We start from the raw sequence: 17,679 nt of genomic DNA, 5'->3' as shown, positions 1-17,679 counted from the left end.
TCAGGAAAGCCGTGTGCGCCGGGGAGATCTTTCCGACGTTGCCCTGCGCAACGCGTAGCATCCGTGGGGTCGCCGCTCTCGGCTTACGTCTCCGAGTCGAGTTCGAGGTGGGTGTAGGCATTCGCGACGTTGTAGTTTGGCTTCTGTGCTGCCCGTTGGCTCCTGCTTGGCATGGGTAGCACGGGACGGTCGATGGAGGTGTTGTCGGGGGAGTCTTCGCCTTCGCCTTCGTCCGCCTCGTCTTCATCCATGCTGCTGCTGTCAGTGCTTCCGTCACCGAGGCAAACGATCGAGCTTGCGGAGGGCGTTCTCGTGCGCGCGCGCTTGGCGCCGGGTTGCTGGTTCTGGCTGGTGGAGGTAGGGACGCCTGCCGCCTCCTGGCTACTGTCGGATCGAGTAGCCTTGTACAGAGTGTCCGATGCTTTCTGGCCGGCCTTCCGGATCCGAGCCCGCTCCTTTCGACCGGGAAGGGAGACGACGCCGTTTACGACCGAGGGCCTCGCTGGGCAGTCTGTGTGGCCGGCTTGGAAGGGGCCGCAGCAGTTGGGACACTGGGGCCTGGCCATGCAAGGTCCCGTTTCGTGTGAGTCGGAAGGTCTTCCGCAGTTGCTGCAAGTCGGTCGTCGTCCGCAGAACCGGTTGGCGTGGTAGCCCTGGCAGCCGGGGTCATGTCGGATGAGCGTCCTTCGTTTTTTGATGGGCAGAGATCTGCCGCTTTGGTTGAAGAGCCTGAAGGGCGTGACCTCTGATGTGAATGATATGAGCCAAGATATTTCGTTCGTGACTGGGTTGGGCCCAAGGCGGGACGGTCGAGCAAGGACAGGCTTCTGTCCTGTCTGTGCGAAGACCTCATCTTCAACGAGTGTGGCTGGGTCCAGGACGTCCCCGCCAATGCTGTGTAGTTTTGTTGGGCATCGCGGCACAACGTATGTGTGCCACTTGATAGGCGTCTCGACTTGGTGGGCGCCGAGGCATTCCGCCAGCTTTGCCTTACTTGTAAGTAGTCTTTCCTGTATTTGCTTGTTTCGCGGCTTCAGAGAGTAACCTGTGCTGATATGGTAGACGTGGGGAAGGTCCGCTAGCCCCAGGCCAACGGCCTTACAGACGATCTGTCGTACGGCGAACGGTGCGATCTTCCGAGCGGCCGCTAAGCTTTCTTCCGGGACGCGGGCAAAGATGCGGAGGTCCTCCTTCGGCTGCGCCTGCGGCTGATCCTCGGCGGGGAGTGTGGCCTTCGGGCGGGCAGAGCTCTGGCAGCTCTGGCCGCTCCGGGTCGCCGCAGTGGTGTTGCCCGCCATCGGTGCGACGACAGCCGCCCAACTCCGGGCCGCTATTGGGCTTGTCTCGTGATTGATCAGTCTCTTGAGGGTTTGAATGACATAGGCAGTGGCTTCTTTCGCGATCTGCTTTCTAGAACCGTCAAAGCTGGCGACAACGCTGTCGACGGACCGTGCAATGGTCAGAAAGACGTCTTTCCGTGCCTCGTACTGTCTAGCTTCTTCTGCAAGGGCTGTCAAGACGGACCCTGTGGCAGATCCGCTCGGAGCAGATGCGGTAGAGGCTGCGGGCCCCTCGGCCGAGGTAGGGGCGTCGGTGGTGGCATCAAGCTGGCTTCCCGTTAGGCTGGGCCGGGTCGGCTGTGCCTCGGCGTCGCGGCGTCGCTTAGCTCTTGAGGTGGGGTTCGGCTCCGGAGGTGTCCCGGAGCCTGGTTCGGGGTCGGCTTGGTCGGCCGACATCAGTCCGGTGCCCGACGGCGGCTGTGAGGCCATCGCGGATGCGGGCTCCGGCAAGGGGAGGTGAAGAGTTTTCGGCTGTTAGTAATTTGGTGGTAGGCTCACTCATTCACTAACAGCAGATGCCAAGAAAAATTAGGCGAGAGGGAAGTTGTTGACACGAGCATAGTGGTGATAGTTGTAGTTCGCTGTGTGCGGAACGAGACCGTGAAGGATGAAGACGTCGCCCTTCTTCGCCTCGACAGTCTGAAATATCTCGCACTCGCGCGCGCCGATGGTCAGATCATCAGCGGTTAAAGCTGGGTCGAGACCTTCAGGGTGGTCGTAAAGTCGCTTGCAAACCTCTGCAGTAAGGTAGTCAGCAAGAGTCCAATAGCCGTCAAGTCTGAACCAGACGTAATAGTGGATTATGACAGCTGAAATGGATTCATACCGCGTAAGCCATCCTCGCATAATAGAGTACCTCCACCTCCTGCTGGAACATCCGTGAAGCAGTTGATGACGGTCAATGTCGTTCCCGAGGAGTCAAGGAATTGTCGGAACCAGTCATTGTCGCAATGCCAGCCTCCCTTCTTGTTGGGCGATTTGACGTTGTCTAACTCTCGGGACCTGGACTCGGAACCAAAGTTGACAACAAAGTTGTCCCCCACCCAGCGTTCCCGCTCATCATCCCAAGCATCAACACCACCGATAATGTCTGTGATCTTGTCAAAAGCCTTCGGCGCGAAATGCTCGTAACGAAGTTGCCGATGGAAGGGCAGGTGAAGGTATCCCTGTATCCATGTGGATTTATCGCCAGCATCATACCCGCAACGGACCCAAAGATCCTTCATCCACCGATCTATAACATCTGGATCGATGGCGTTTTCGACGCGAAGCCAGCCATGTTCCACAAAGTGTTTGGCTTCCTCGTCTGTCAAATGCTGGAAGGACGTACTGTGTGGTGCGTAGATAAACGCCTCTCCGGGCTGAGCGAAAGATTTCGGGTACGGTGCCATGTTGAGAAACGTGCGGACGGCTTGAGAGTGAGCTGCGCTATGCTTCTGTGAATCAAACTTCATTCATTTGTGTTTCTCTGAGCGGCGGGCTATTTATCATGAATAAAGTCCCACCAGCAGCCTTGTGACATGGATGTATTGATCGAGCATCATCCGAGTAAACCGGTTCCCTCACGGCAGCGCTATACTCCCATCCCAAGCTCAATCATGAAGATTGACCACGATAATGACTATCGCCTTGCTTTTGAGGCAATACTATCCATGGGAAAACTCTAATACATAGCCTGTCGGCCTATGCTCATCCGAGACCGGCTCCTACGATAGATACTTATCTTTCTCTGAACCTGAGACTCAAGTCACTGAGACGTGATTCAGGGGAATCTACAAGTGTTCAGTGACCAAAAAGGATATTATCACAAGTAATATGTACAGTATAACGTGACTGCCAATGTTGTATATAGATACGCGTTTCCGAAGTTACTACCTACTTCGGTCCATATTCCAGCGTAGGTACATATATCTAGACAGGGAAGGTAATTGTCGCGAGAGTCGAGACCGTTCTGCATTGAATCAGGCAAAGAGTACTGAGTACAGTAGGCATCAGCAAACTATCAATGTTGTACGCGCCCATCGGGTAGTTTTGCACCGATGGGTATTTGAGAAGCCGCGGGGTCTTGATCCTCCTCATCGCGTACTCGGCATTGATGTATATGCCGAAGGATCACGGTAGGGATACAAGCCTGACTCATCGCTATTTGGCTGCCTGAACGTAGGACCGTACCTACTGGAGTTGACACAGTCTCGTGAAGTTTTTTGGAGTTGACCCCTCACGCCAATCTCCTCGAAACAAGGTAGTGACTACAATCGTGCGTCTATCTGACTAATAGTGTTGAAGAGCAATTAGTAGATTCTCTAATGATGTGATTATTCAAATGTAATTGCGCGGATTCCTTCTTGCTTTCTCCTTAACACCAGAGAAACGGAGGCGCAGACGTATCTCCATCTGACCAGATCGAATTCAGCCGTACCCAACGCCCACCGGCGCAAGAGGCAACAAGCCTCTGGAGATCCTGTGTGACGACCAGCCATGTCATCTTCCGCCCGTACGAAATACCTACCACTCCCGTCCAGATCCCAAGCCTCAAACCACCATCACGCACATCATCACTGTTCTGGCATTGGTCAGCTGCAGTCAAGTGTGGTCGCACACTAACGCTGAACCGAATAACACAGGTGGGCCCCGCATTATAAGCATAGCTCTTTGACGACGCCGTCCGAAAGCAGCCCGCCCGCGTCCGCTCCCTCCGCCCCGTCACACCCGGAAGCGGCGCTGCAGCCTCTCGCAGAGGAAGGAGGACCGGTCCTGTCACTGGTTTTCCTGCCCGCCTCTTGCGTAGCAGGCCAATCATTTTCCTCTTTCCTCGCAGAGCTGTTGCGATGCGGGTTTAGCTCCGTGGCTTGAGGCTCCCCGAGATTCGGGTTAGTCGGTGTCTGTCTCTGGTCGAGATCTACCCTTCCAGAGACGGCGGCGGTGAGACATTCTTTTGGCGAGGAGGGTCTGTCTCGGATAGACTTGTCTTGCGCGGGCCAGATTTCGTCAACGGAGGGGGTTGAGCTGAAGAAGAAGAGAGAAAGCGGGAGGGACGGGTTGTGTGACATCAAATGGCGAGGATGTCGCTGAGATTAGATGGGAATAAATACAGACGTTGCATCCTCCTCGTGTCTATGGGTATCCTCAACACCTAACCACCTCAGCACCGGTCTTGGACAAGCCTTGATAACGACACTCTCGCCTGTACTCTCATACCTTACCCAGGTCGATAGCGATCTCACTGTACTCAACCAACCTCTACCTCACAAACACAACACAATGCACTTCTCCTCCATCCTCGCCGGCTTCGCCGCCCTCTCAGTATCCTCAGCAACACCCGTACCAGGCAGCTTCCTCCCCTTCGGCAACCTCCCCTCCCAATCAAGCACAGGCGCAAGCATCATCGCCAACCTCGACACCCTCCAAGGCTCCATCCTCAAGCTCACAACAACCCTCAACGGCCTCGACTACACCACCGGCAACAGCCTCAGCGTCAACAACATCCTCAAGCTCCCCGCGGTCCTCTTAAACACAATCGGCCTCAACTCGGCCTCCTCTTCTGCTTTGCTCGATGCAAAGGCCCTGACCTTGGCCCTCAACTCGACCGACTCGTCCGCCATCGTCACTAAGCTCACAAACGAGATCCAGCCTGCGCTCAAGACGGTCACGGACCTGTTGAACAAGGCCAAGACGTCTGGGATTGTCGCGTCGTTGACCCCGCTTGGTCAGACTGATTACCTCAAGCTGATCTCGACGAACCTGGGTGGTCTTGGAACTGCTCTGTCACCTTACATTGATACTACTTCGCAGTCTGGTTTGACTGGTGTGACTGCCACCCTCAGCAACCTCTTGAAGGCCACCGTCAACGTCTACACTACTTGAGTTTACTCAACATGGAGGTGGACAACGGCTTGTGTAATAGGAATGGAAATGAATGCTGGACTCGAATGGATAATGATTGGACACGGCTGAAAGAACGAGATTGAACCATGTAGGACTTAGCCAGCATCTTTAGTTTTGTTTTATGCTTCGACTATCTTGACTACCGGGTTTATAATTCCGCCGGTACACCTTCTAATTCAACCATCTTTGCTTCATGTCCTAGCACGACTTAACTGATACAAATGGGTCTTAAAATATCTCCGAGGTAAACTCCTTCTGCGTGCTTCTTTTCGCCACAGAACTCTCGGTTCAAATATCGTATCTACATCAGAACATAAGTCATGAAGAAATAGTCAAAAACAAGGCAGCATATCAACGACCCCAAATCACCATTTGCCATGCCGCCATCGAAGACGCGGTGCTACAACCGAAGCCGAATAAAATTTACCACCAGTTCGCGACGAAGTAGAAACCCTACGAACACTAAGACGTTCACACAAACATAGCAGAGGTCACGCTTGATACTTATAGAGATGAAAGCACGTTGATAGACTCATCGTTCTCGCAAATCCCGGGACCTGACGTCTGAGACGAAATACTGTACCATCAGTTGTTAATATCCTGCTTTCCGTGGCAGATCACTTAACCAAATGATTTCCACGTCTCACCTAAACCCGTCAGTCAAGCTTGAGTTCTCATGAACAACCATTCTAGTAAAAAAAGCATTTACTACACTATTCTAGTTTACAATCTTGGGCATCCCGTTATCGTATTCCCAAGCCTCTCTCTATGTACTTTTGTGTTTTTCCGACCAGTCATAATAGTATCCAACCTACTCGGCACCTCAGCAACCACGGAACGATTATTCCGTCACCCCAGTGTTATACCAGAGGCAGGAGCAGGTCGAAGTCGGAGGCCCAAGGTACCGCGGATACCAACACGTAATGTCACAAGCTCGATATCGCTCAGGAACGGCGTCGAAAAAAAGCCATGTGATGCAACGTGCTGCTTTGTAACTTGACCAATCTCCTGTGTCGAATCCATCACGATCAAGGACATCACCACAGATTGCTTCTCCAGCCTATCTCCGCCGTGGATCGGCCGAAATATTCGCAAGAGCCCCATTCGCCATCATCACAGTCACATCACGGATCATGCAGTACCAGAGTCTATGCCAGACCCTCCAAACAAGAGTATCTGCTCAACACCGAGATAGGTACATCTACGGTCATTGGGGACACAGGCAGATCTCGCGATGCGAATCCGTGAGTCGAGCACACGCACGATTCAGGTACCAGTATGCGTACAAGTTCGCATGTACCCATGCCTACTTCAGTCCTATGCCCAATCCCAGCTTCCACATTGGGGCGTGATAGAAGATTAAAGTGAAGCGGACGGCATCGGGGGGCGAGAGCTGAGGTTCATCTCGGAAGCATTCCGTTGCCCAATAGACCTGATGCGCCCTGTAGGGCTGGCACTTGAAGGAATTTCCTGACATGACGGTGAGTGTGATGGAATAACTCGGTTCACCCACATCCCGCGACAACTAGCCTGCAAGACACGGCAGAGTGAAGAGCAGAAACTGAGTCAAGCCCACTACTCAACATCGATGTATCATTCGCAGTTGCTTTGATGATCCATAGCAACACGCCAGATTCGCACCATGGTAACTCGCTGTGTACTTACAGGAAAATGGCGCGATAGTTGCAAAAGGACTTAAACCTGCAAATTCCGAGCGACGACATTCCGATTTGCTCGGCGGGCCATATCAATGCGTGCCAAGACTTGCGGTGGGTGTCTAGACAAGGCACATGATTCGGCTTCCCAGAGCCATACATGTTGGCAAATTTCGGGCAGCAACTATGCTCAGCGTCTCACGGAAATGCTCAACAAAAGCCAAACGACTGATCCCACCTATCTGAACTTTAAGGTATGCTACGGCGCTGGATCTCTGGCTGTAGCACTTAAGCTGAGGTCGTGGAAGTTGTTCAAGACAACTGCGCGGATCCGGTTTCGCTTCTACGATGAAGCGATAGTGAGTAAACAAACCGAGAACGAGGTTGGCAACACCGAGAATGAAGTAAAACCTGCGTGTCCAATTACCTAGGATCAAGTACGGACGAGTAGAACACTTTGGAAGCTCGGGATAACTCCGCGACGAAAGCGAGGGGATGGGAAAATGCCTGCCATTGCCAGCACCAGATGTTCCTGGTCAGGACCTTAAGCTTAATCGAGTGAACCGGGCTATCTCGGGGGTATTGGTCCATGGTCCGGTCAATTCCCACGACGAGCACCATCGCTGGCGAGCAAGGCATCGAACCAGGAATCAGATTAGGGTTGAGTCGGCGGCTGGGCAATAGAAAGATAAGCAGCGCTTGCGCACACAAGCTTCATTCTGATTTTGGTATCCCATTCAGAGGTGGACGTAAAAAGCGAACAAGTGCCGGTGTGGTGCCCGGGTTCCTGTGCGTTGTTGCGCTGGTCGCAGTATTTCTTGGCGCGCGGGGCAGTGGTATGTTTAGTTCTGCGCTGCTGCAAAAAGGTTGCAATAGACATCATTGGCGGTGGAAGGGTGTTTCCCTGCCGAATCGTTTCACCAATAGTTCCAAGACTTTTCAATGCCTTCTTTCTCGACAGCCGCAGGGAGCTTGAGGCTTGAGCTTGCTGGCCTGCTTGCGGTCGCTGCTCGTTCATCTTGGTGACGGTCCAGAAATGAACCATTTCGTCGTTGTGGGTGGCAGGGGACGTGCTCTGACCCGATCACCTGGGGAGGCGGTAAATTCGACAACGGGTTGTGGGAAATGAGATTGGGTGTTCCGCGCCAATGCTATCATCATGGCAGCATTGCTAGCGAGGTCGGGATGCCGTTGAGTGCCACGCCCAAGCCCGTTCGATCGGCAGGTGCCTATGATGAGGAACCGCGACCTTTGTTGTGCCTGTGGTGCTGCAGACAGCGCCGGCCTGATTTGAACGTCGACCGGAGCCGTGGAGGGGAACTCGGAGGCCCGAGTCAGGGGAGAGCATGGGGCCCGAAATCGAGCATCTGTAACCTCTTGAGGCAGCGAGACGGAACGACAAGACGGTCAAGACGGTGGCCAGAGGGGGGTCCATCGGGCGACAAGAGCAGCAGAGCTTGGCTCAAACGCCCAGACATTGAGAGTCTGGCTGGACGTATCCATACGGAGTCTGAGGGAGGATTCGAGGAATACGTGGAGATGTTGGGAGAGTGCCACAGTGCTGGGCACAAGTCTTGGCATTTGGAGGAGACGGCGTGCCCGAGAGAGGAGTGACCTTTGAAGCGGAGGCCTCTGGCGGAGACGCAGGAAGATCTTGCACGCTTCCTAGAGGACCCAACCCCCGCTTTTCCTTTCCATCCGGTGGTTCTCTTGCGATCTTGGCGGATTGTTGACCTTGGACCTTGGCGGAGAGTCGCAGACTTGTCCAGTGCGAGAATGTTGCACACCACTGCAACCTGTGACCTGCGTATGCATCCTGCTGCAGCGCTTTGTTCCGTTTTCGATAATGGCCCTCCTGAGGCCTATAGCCAATTCGTTGCACCTCCCCATCCCTTGCCTGGCTCGACACAGGATCGGAAGGTTTGCAGCGAATGGCCTGTCTGTCCTCGCTGACCCGGCGGCACAACCTCTGGTTTTGTGGAGTGTGGATTGAAGGGTCCACCGATACATGACGAGAACGAAGAGCCTGAGGGGTCGTGGGGAAGAGGTATACACCGCGCACCATGGTGAGAGACTCCGATAGACGGCCGGGTAAAGGCCGACCTGCTGGCATTTGCCGGTCCCCTCAGGCGTGGGCAGCGCAGCGAAATTCTCTGCTAAGAATCCAAAGAGCTCGTCAGTAGGTATTTGATAGAAGGCATAACATTTTGTGCCATCTGGGCCGGTGCGTGACAAAGTGCTAGATTCATGGCGTTTGAGCTGCGAAAGGAAAAAGAAGAATATCAATAATTCTGTGGCAGGCAATGCAGCAAAGCCGGCCAGGCCCTCATCAACAAAAACGTTCTTCTTCTCCGCTTGGCAGGCATGTCTCAGACGTTGAGTGAAGGTGCTGATGATGGGCACCACCCCAACCTCTTGCGCCTCTCTGGTGCCACACCCACAGCATCCAGTGTGCTACCTAGTGTAGTGTATGTACCTTGCTGACTTTCCACCGCTTTGTGAGGTGACAGTCACAGAGGGATTTGCAAGAAAGCATCGTGCTATGAGACAGGATGTTATCAATTATTGTGGTATCACTAGGTAGTATCCGTGCTGGTGCGAATATCTTGGTGCTTGCGCGTGGCGTGGTGTCTATGTAGAGGAGCCGCAAGAGCCTGAATGGACGTCTTCAAAGGCGGGCGCTCTAAGCGCACGCGTGATGGCTCTCGTGCTTGACGGCGTTTCTTGGGCAAAATAACCGTATTTGTAGGTATCTGTAAGCGTATCTGAACTCCGTACTCCGTACACTGCGCTAGACAAACTTCGTATCGGAAACGATGGACGAAAAGGTTCGCCGCGTGATGAATCCGAGGAACATTGAGAGCAGTTTGGGTTGGTCCGCAAAAACGCCGTAACAACTGCTTTCTCGGTCTGTAGCGGCGAACTAAGTCAAAGCAACGGGGTTCGCAGCGGAGACATGGTTGACAGCGGGCGGAAGGGAAGGCAATGCCTTCAATGTAAAGTCTGGAGGCGCGATATCGTCGTGTACTCCGTAGTCCGTACTGCGTATCCATCGATCCATGATGCGTCGGTGGTTGTGCCACGGGTGCATGGCTCTGCCACACTGGGGCGGTGATCAGAGGCCTGGACAGAAAGCGATACCGTTTGGGGCGGCGCGAGATGGACGAAGTTGAGGATGATTGGGCGGGGAGAGGTCTTGGAAGCACACGACCGGGGCCCTATCGAGTGGCCCGCTCTTCCTCCATCCAGTGCCCATGGGTATTGCTTCTGCAGAGGCGGGACATGGGCCTAAGGTGCGTGAGCGGATTTGATGACAGACCGGGATGGAGAGCGACCTGAAGCTTCTTCCGGATGTTGGGGGCAGTGCTTGGCCCTTGAATAGGTGGATCGTAGAAGCTTTGTTGGACTTCGGAGGAAGCGATATCGATCATGTTCGATGTTCGAGGCTGGTCAAGTTGTGTCGGGGAGTATCCGTATCTTAACGGGAATCGCGGAACTCAGGATTGAGGAATTGAAGCGCTGAAAAGATGGAAAAAGGTGTAAATTGACGGTGACAGCGGCAGAGAAGATCATACGCTCAGACGGCTGAAGCTTGCCAGGTACGTACCTGGAATAGTGGACGGTCGAATGCCGGGTGTTCCTAGCCCCGGAAAGATACGTACTCCCGAGGATGCGTCCGTCTGGTGATTGGACGGCCGTCTCCTCACTGCGGTTCGTTGAATTTTCCCGAAAGTCAGAGGTAAGGCGGGATAGCAGGAACAATGGAAAGTTGAAAGTACTCGGTGCCACAAATTGCACCGAAAAGATACTTGCTAGAAGAGGCGGGTCTGGCTATCGAATCATGACGTCCCAATTTAGCCAGCCGCTTGGCGTTGCGGGGCATGTGGTGACGCTAGTCCAATGACAACGGCTGCCTTTCCTCCTCCCCGCCGACTTCCTTCCTTCCTTCCCAAGCTTCCTTCCACAATGTGTTTTGTTTCTTTGGTTTTGGGCAGTTGCATACCTACCTCGTTTCCTGCCATTCGAGACACCATACCATGATAGTATACCTGGCACGTGCCTGACTATCTTAGGTACCTTCCATTGGGTCAGGTACCTCCTCGATGTATTTCCTTGAGAGAAGAACATTGGGAAAGAGAGAGAGACGGAGAGAAATAAAAAGAGCAAAAGAGAGAGCAAAAGAAAGGCCCCCTCCTTCCTCTTGGCATGTTGGCCCTCGTGAAAGCTTGGCATTTACTCTTGGCGCTGTGTCTGGTGGAACCCGCTTTATTGTCGATTGATGATTGGATCATCCACTTCTTGTCATTGGAGTGAGTCTGTGGCTCCAAGTTTTTTTTCTTTCCCGGCCACTTTTTTGCGTTGCTGTTGGATGCCACCACAGCCACGATGCCATGCCCAGCACAAGACGGAGAACAGTCGAAAGACATTGAACCTGTTTCTCTATCTGTCAACGGCCGGCAGCCGTGTTCCGTTTCATCCTGTACTGCACACACAAAGTACGGTACAGGCTTCGGATACAAGGTGACGGAACAAACAAGCAAAGCCTGGCCACCTCCAATTCGTCCATTCGCCCAAGCCATAGCGAGCCGCAGCCGTTTTTCTCTTCAGATCAGGTTTTTCCCTCGGCGCTTTTGCCTACCTACTGTACTCCGTACCATGTCTATCCATCCATGTTCCTGTTCCAGTCTTTCAGAATGGATTAGCTTCGTTCCTGTCTCTGCCTCTCCTCTCTATGTAGCCGTTCCTTCGCATCTGCCTCCATCCTAACCTCTACCTACTACGGAGTACTTCGTACGGATAGTGTATCTCGAATCCTTGACTGGCGAGGTCCTGGTTCTTGGTCCATGATCCATCCATCTTCCTTCGTCCTCCAATCCCAAGCCGTGCTCCCAATTCCCTATGACCCATTGACCACTTCCCCATCATCATCCATCATCATCCCCATCCCCCATCCCCATTCCATCCGCCCACACACCCATTTGCCGGCCTTTTCCAGATCAGAGGATTACTGGGACACAGGATTGACAGGAAACCTGCCGATACTCTCCGCCCTCTCCCACCACCCGAACACTACCTAGAGTCCTAGACCAGCAGCAAACCACTCACAGACGACCAGACGTCAACTCTCGTCCCAAAGAACGGGCCCTAGCAAACTCAACTAATCTCACCACCCGTCGACATCAGAGTGTCTAGACACAGACAGGAAAGGCAGATCCTGAAGAGACGAAAAGCCACAGCGTCCCCGGCAACCGGTGCCAACCTTCTTTCAAGCTCCAGCGATCAACAATCAGCTTCTCTTCCACACCTGAACCGTGGTGGACGCCAGAGATTCCCAAGCACCAAGGCCCCCCAGCCAGCCAGCCAGCCAGCCAGCCAGCGAACCAGCCCAATTCCCTCTGATCGGACCGGGGCCCCCCTCCCCCTCCTACCGTCTAGTTCTACTGGGCTCCCCTCCCCTCCATCCACACCCCCCAAGCAGTTGACCGTCCCAAAAAGACGTTGTCGTTGCATTGGAGGAACGGAACGGACGAAAAAAACATTTGCTCAGTGCGCTCAGCCCTTAGCCTCCGCCATTCCACCCTTTGTGACGTCGATTGGCGAAAGAAACACCACCGCTACTAGGTACCCAGCAAGTAGCACCTCACCGAACACCTTCAATACCACCATTACCACCATCAACACCCATCGCCAGCTTGACCTTACCGCCAGCTCGACTTTGCGTCTTTCCTCTCGATAACCTCACAACCTCTGGCAACTGTTGCTGCCAACTACGAAACTTCGAGACCGACAGACTCCAACTCCAACCTTCCTTCAGCGAAAACATACTTGCACACGCCCAACATAGGTCCTCACACACCACCAGTTGCGCCGCCCCCGATATCGACCCATCCCGAAAATCATACTGTTCGCGACGAAAGCGACGACAACTTTGACTCGAGTCTAGCCACAAACAACGACCGCTCTCCCCATCTCACCACCACGACGTCGTCGCCACCACCCCGCGACCCCTCCCCGTCGAGGGACGACGGCGCGACCGAAGATCCGGTCGACCCCAATTCGATTCCGCTCACCAACCTCCAACCTGTCGGCTCCAGTCCGCCATCACGACGGCCCGACAACGCCCCGTCTCCTCGTGAGGCACCGGGTCAGCCGACGAGGACCCAGTCTCCCGAACCTGAACCCAAGGGGTCTAAACCCCTCGCATCCTCGCCCATGTCTTTTTTGACCAAGAACATTTGGCCCAAAGATGGGAGGAACCGCTCTCATGTTCCGGCCATGCCGGTTTGGATCGCAGGCGTCAGGATTGCACAGCTTGTAAGGACACCACTCTCAGACCCAACTACATCAAAGGGAAACCGAGTCCCGCGAAATGATCTGCACGAAAGCCTGCTGTACGAATATCAAGTTGACGGGTTTGAAATCTTAGGTCCTCGCCATTGCGACGTTGGGAATAACAGTCTTTGGGCTCACCACTATGCAGAAAGCCACGGGCTATCGCAGGATAACGGTATGTTCGAGAACTTCTTGGCCTCCGATCTGGCCTCTGCTTGGATCCCGCCCTTCTGGTTCACGTTTACTGACTGTTTGCGTTTTACGATGCAGTCCTTTAGCGGTACAGAGGGTTTCCGTACGTAACACCACCATCCCCCCCTCTGCCTACTCTTGTGTGCCATTACTAACGTTGCGCATAGCATTTTCATGGTTTGCTTTCGCCTGGACCTTCTCCTATTTGACATGGCTCGGCGTAGCCGTCATGTTTATTCCCGTCATGTACAATTGCTGGGTGCATCTGTAGGGAACCCCCCCCCCCCGGCAAACTTGGAGAAGCGGCACGACTAACATTGTGCGCAGCGGCCTCGAGCTACTCACTGTCGTCTTCTGGTTGATTACTATGGCCCTGCTTGCCAGTCACGCAGATGATCTTGATTCCCTCGATGCCTTCATCGTAACGTTCGGTCCCAAGTACGAAGTGTATTATAAGATGAACGTTGAGCCGTTTGCCGATGGCTTCGTCGCTGCTACGTTTGCCGGCACCGCTACTTCCGTCGTCAACCTTGTTCTCTTCGTAATCACCATCAGTGTCTTTGGTACGTTTTGATCTTCTAACTACTTACCTGGTAGAGAGCCTTGAAGGACAAGGACCATTGACTGATTATTATGACAGGCCGCGCTCTTCATGCGTTACGCAAAGCAAAGTTGGAAAAGGCACCTAGCACCACCGACTCGCAAAAGACTATCCAGGCCGAAGGGGATAAGATGGTCGCTTCTCCGCAAATGACTTCCGCCGTCCCGACGTACATTCATTGGAACAACCAGTACCCGCCTCCTCAACATCCCCACGCATACGCCTACTACGGCCAGCCGTACGCACAATCACCGCACTCGCAAACGAACCCATCTCCGCCGAACTCTGTGCCACCCCATAACTTCCAACCGGCGTACTTTCCCGGCAGCAATTGGCCTCCGCAGCCACCTCAGCAACAGCCGCCCCCCGAAGGCGGTGTCTGGCCGGCCCAGAACTACGGCATGTACCAGCAGCAGGTGCCCATCGGGCCTCAGCACACGGGTCAGTCTGGCAGCATGATGGGGTCCCCTCAATTCCCCATGGTCCAACCAATGCAGCCCAGCAAGGCGGATCTACCAGGTGTTTACCCAACACCACCACCGGGAAGCGCAACTGTAGGACCCGGATACCCGCCTCAGCAACCACCGCCTCTGCCAGCACCAGTGCCCGGCACCATACACTCGCCTGTAGAGTTGAACGACGGACGTGGGGACGAAAATATGCCGGCAGAACTACCAAGCAACCCTCCAAGGTCACCCAGATGATCGAGCGTCTGCCATTTACACCAAAACGAAGAAAGCGGAATTCGCTTTGAAAAGATATGAAGAAGGAGATACGGAGTAATGATTTTCATGGACAGTTTTTCCGGCGTATTATTTTTCGGACAAGACACATGCATAGAGAATGGCGTTTTGGATGGTTCGGCGTAACTGGCCCTCATGCTCTGATAGCATGACTGGGAATTTGATCGTATTTACTTCTCTGCCCACCATCATTTTGGGCCAACTATCATGACGAACGAAAACGGGGCATACCGCGGCCAAAAAGCAATGGGACGGAAGGCTCCGGTTCTGGCACATGGTTTATCATGGTTGTATTTCTAGCTAGATGGGCATCCCCGTGAAGGGATGTGCGGTTAATGTTGCATAATTCATGATACCCCGATGTATGAATCTATCGGGAAGACATTCGAAGCATTCTTGCATATATTTGGTTATCTCGTGATTTGATCCCGTATTAGCATTAAGCTGTGAGCTTCGTACTCCGCAGCCGATGTTTCTCTTTCTCGAACAAGTGAGCCTCAGAACTCGACTACAATCCAAATGGGTATTTTATGGTTTCTCTCGAAACACGCAAGACGAACTGTTGTCTTGTCAATACACGTAGCGGAAATAGGGATTCTCCTTGTCCGTCAGATCCTGAAAAGCAAGCTTGGCCCGCTCCTCCTCATCAACAGGCAACGCATCGCGTCGCTTGTTTTCCTTCCGGAGCACGTAGTACAACGCGCCGGACGCGAGGATACAAATCACATAACAAATGATGAGCCCGAGCCAGAGCTCCGGGTAATGCGAAGCCTTGCTTTGCGACTTTACGAGTTGCGGACCGACGATGTTGCCGACGCAGTAGGCGGCGAAGATGGTCCCTGCCATGAAACTTTTCTTGGTGTGGCCCGCGACGTTGGACATACCGAGCGTGATGACGAGACTGACCACCCCGCCGAAGAATCCTGTAATGGAGTAGCCCACCACCGGTGCGGCGGCGTGGTGCGTCCAGTCGGAGCGCCAGATGAGCGCGCAGCCTGCTATCACGGGAAGGCAGCACGTCACGAGCATGATGATGCGGACGTTGGTGTAGCGCGTGCCAAGGTATCCCGTCGCGAGGATGACGAGGAAGCAGAGGCCACCGAGGGGGAACTGGAAGAGGATCGACTGCAGTGAGGTGTAGCCGAAGGTCGAGACGATGAGGGGGCCGAACCCCGAGACGGCGCCGTTCATTGTGTAGGCGGAGGCCATCATCAGCGCCACGAGCCAGGTTTTGGCGTCGAGGAGGGCTTCGCGGAATTGGTGCGGTTTGAATTTGGTGCAGCGGACGCCGGTTTGGCCGTGGCGGAGGCGTTCTACGGCCGCGAAGCGCTCTTCGCGGGTGAGGAACCATGCTGAGACGGGGGAGTCGGGGAGGAGGAAGCAGGCTAGGCCGAAGAGGAATGTGAGGCATCCCGCGAGGAGGTAGATGTACTGCCACGGTTTCAGGTCGCCTCCACGGACCTGGGCGAAGGCGTAGTTGAGGGCGCCGCCGATGATGGTGAAGAGGCCCGTGGCGCTGAACCACCAGCTCTGGCGGAGGGATTGTTCTGCCTGGGTGTAGTTCCCTGAGACGATGCACATGAAGCCTGTGGGGATGACAGATTCGACGAAGCCGAGGAAGAAGCGTTGGGCGTAGAGGCCGGTGTAGGAGGTGACTGCTGCTGTGAGCATGCAGATGCTGGACCAGAGGATTACGATTGTGCCGAGGGTGCGGCCTAGGGAGTAGCGTTGGAGGGCGTAGGTCATTGGGTAGAGGCCTGCTAGCATGCCGAAGTAGAAGAGGGAGGTTGCCCAGGAGAGGCGGGATGTGTCGACGCCTGGGCCGGAGGGGAGGGGGACGGAGAGGTGGAGGTCTGTTGTCATGCCGAAGAGGACTGCTGAGCCTAGGATTGCTTTGTCGTAGTAGACTAGGCCATCTGTTGCGTGTTAGTGATGCATACTGAAAATTGGAGAAAGTGAGAGGGTGAAAGAAAGCTTGGGGCGGTTCAAGTGAGTGAGAAGGCTGACGAACATCCAAAGATCATGGCGGGTATGAGGAACCAGTCTATCTTCCGCACGGCGCGGGCAGCGACGGCCGGGTCGTAGGGCTGGCTGTGGAACCCGACCATGGCGAGGGCATCATCGTCGCCGGCGCGGCGGTGAGATTCATCGGGAACGGCGCCGGGAGCGGGATGAGAGGCTTCGACGTCGGGACCGGGACCGGGCGTTTGGGACACCGGCGCGGGGCCGGCGCTGGTGGCGGAGAGGAGTTCCTTTTCGGGGTTCATTTTGCGGGATCTTATCGCGTACAACGATGGATGGTAGGCGGCAGACGAGAGGGGGGTCACCTTGCCCCAACGCTGGGGACGATGAGATGAGTTTCAGAGGGCTGTGGAAGGTTTACTTTTGGAGGAGAGGAAGTGAGTTGAGTCTCGACTTGACAGGGGGGATGAGTGAGCTGAACTCTCTCGTCGGTCGTCTTTAGGGCGGTGTCATTGGAGGGTAGGACGTAGCCGATGCGCGGATTAAAACGGGAGGGAAAAGGCTAACGATGGTTTTTAGAGATTTTAGCCTTCTTGGTAGCTGGGCTGGATTGGAGGGTGTGTGAGATGAGTCTAAAAGTGAGTGAAAAAAAGATCTCATGAGCAAATCATCTTGGCGATAGATGAGCGGTTTGTTCCGCGTAGGTTAAATCCCCATCCTTGAAGCAAGTATTGTGGAATTGCCTACGAACTATGAGTGAGTTTGGAGACTATGAGTGAAATAAGTTCGCAGGCGATCTTGTAAAACCTCGTAAGAGCCCCCCACGCACGTCGCATCCATCGTCTAGAAATCTGGCGACATTAGGTCCCAGTAGAAAGGTAAGGTCGACGATGAAGCCGTCACCTTGTGCCCCTCATTTGCGCCGTCTTCCTGCTTCGATTGGTAGACCTCGCAGACTAGTTACATAG

The 17,679-nt window shown here is 54.3% G+C and overlaps 6 protein-coding genes across 6 annotated transcripts; 2 read left to right on the top strand and 4 right to left on the bottom strand.

The window, feature by feature from the left end:
• Nucleotides 1–1,889: 1,889 nt before the first annotated feature.
• On the bottom strand, nucleotides 1,890–2,653 carry BDZ83DRAFT_548445 (uncharacterized protein; the record flags this gene model as incomplete). Its single annotated transcript, XM_060503466.1, has 2 exons — nucleotides 1,890–2,077; nucleotides 2,167–2,653. Coding segments are annotated over 2 exons (675 nt in total), but the record flags the coding sequence as incomplete, so codon positions are not given.
• Nucleotides 2,654–4,601: 1,948 nt separating this feature from the next.
• Nucleotides 4,602–5,204, top strand: BDZ83DRAFT_651877 (uncharacterized protein; the record flags this gene model as incomplete). The annotated part of the gene is made up of 1 exon (XM_060510487.1): nucleotides 4,602–5,204. One exon carries the CDS (start codon nucleotides 4,602–4,604, stop codon nucleotides 5,202–5,204), a length of 603 nt encoding a protein of 200 aa, XP_060364967.1.
• Nucleotides 5,205–8,133: 2,929 nt separating this feature from the next.
• On the bottom strand, nucleotides 8,134–9,224 carry BDZ83DRAFT_323046 (uncharacterized protein). The gene has a single exon (XM_060502384.1). It carries the CDS (start codon nucleotides 8,991–8,993, stop codon nucleotides 8,343–8,345), a length of 651 nt encoding a protein of 216 aa, XP_060364966.1. The 5' UTR covers nucleotides 8,994–9,224; the 3' UTR covers nucleotides 8,134–8,342.
• A 1,246-nt stretch (nucleotides 9,225–10,470) lies between these two features.
• On the bottom strand, nucleotides 10,471–11,217 carry BDZ83DRAFT_621656 (uncharacterized protein). Its single transcript, XM_060508282.1, has one exon. The coding sequence runs from the start codon at nucleotides 11,111–11,113 to the stop codon at nucleotides 10,712–10,714; it is 402 nt and encodes a 133-aa protein (XP_060364965.1). The 5' UTR covers nucleotides 11,114–11,217; the 3' UTR covers nucleotides 10,471–10,711.
• Nucleotides 11,218–13,093: 1,876 nt separating this feature from the next.
• BDZ83DRAFT_577696 (uncharacterized protein) lies at nucleotides 13,094–14,710 on the top strand (the record flags this gene model as incomplete). Its single annotated transcript, XM_060505046.1, has 6 exons — nucleotides 13,094–13,195; nucleotides 13,308–13,388; nucleotides 13,484–13,508; nucleotides 13,573–13,672; nucleotides 13,733–13,968; nucleotides 14,046–14,710. The coding sequence occupies 6 exons, from the start codon at nucleotides 13,094–13,096 to the stop codon at nucleotides 14,708–14,710; spliced, it is 1,209 nt and encodes a 402-aa protein (XP_060364964.1).
• A 462-nt stretch (nucleotides 14,711–15,172) lies between these two features.
• BDZ83DRAFT_323035 (major facilitator superfamily transporter) lies at nucleotides 15,173–17,416 on the bottom strand. The gene is made up of 3 exons (XM_060502383.1): nucleotides 17,133–17,416; nucleotides 16,761–17,088; nucleotides 15,173–16,665 (listed from the first exon to the last, which is right to left on the bottom strand). Exons 2-3 carry the CDS (start codon nucleotides 17,014–17,016, stop codon nucleotides 15,320–15,322), a joined length of 1,602 nt encoding a protein of 533 aa, XP_060364963.1. The 5' UTR covers nucleotides 17,017–17,088; nucleotides 17,133–17,416; the 3' UTR covers nucleotides 15,173–15,319.
• Nucleotides 17,417–17,679: the final 263 nt, after the last annotated feature.

This window comes from Colletotrichum acutatum, assembly GCF_030867785.1.
Source record: "Colletotrichum acutatum strain CBS 112980 chromosome Unknown BDZ83scaffold_47, whole genome shotgun sequence".
NCBI classification, from domain to species: Eukaryota; Fungi; Ascomycota; class Sordariomycetes; order Glomerellales; family Glomerellaceae; genus Colletotrichum; species Colletotrichum acutatum.
The sequence above is the reverse complement of the archived record's forward strand: the minus strand, read 5'-3'. Positions and strand labels throughout refer to the sequence as shown.

Coding starts and splice junctions, on each gene's coding strand:
- BDZ83DRAFT_323046 (XM_060502384.1), bottom strand. CDS start 8,993: ATGCCAGCAGGTCGGCCTTTACCCGGCCGTCTATCGGAGTCTCTCACC.
- BDZ83DRAFT_323035 (XM_060502383.1), bottom strand. CDS start 17,016: ATGAACCCCGAAAAGGAACTCCTCTCCGCCACCAGCGCCGGCCCCGCG. Junction 16,666..16,760: donor ACCCGCCATGATCTTTGGAT/GTTCGTCAGCCT, acceptor AACACGCAACAG/ATGGCCTAGTCTACTACGAC.
- BDZ83DRAFT_621656 (XM_060508282.1), bottom strand. CDS start 11,113: ATGCCAAGCTTTCACGAGGGCCAACATGCCAAGAGGAAGGAGGGGGCC.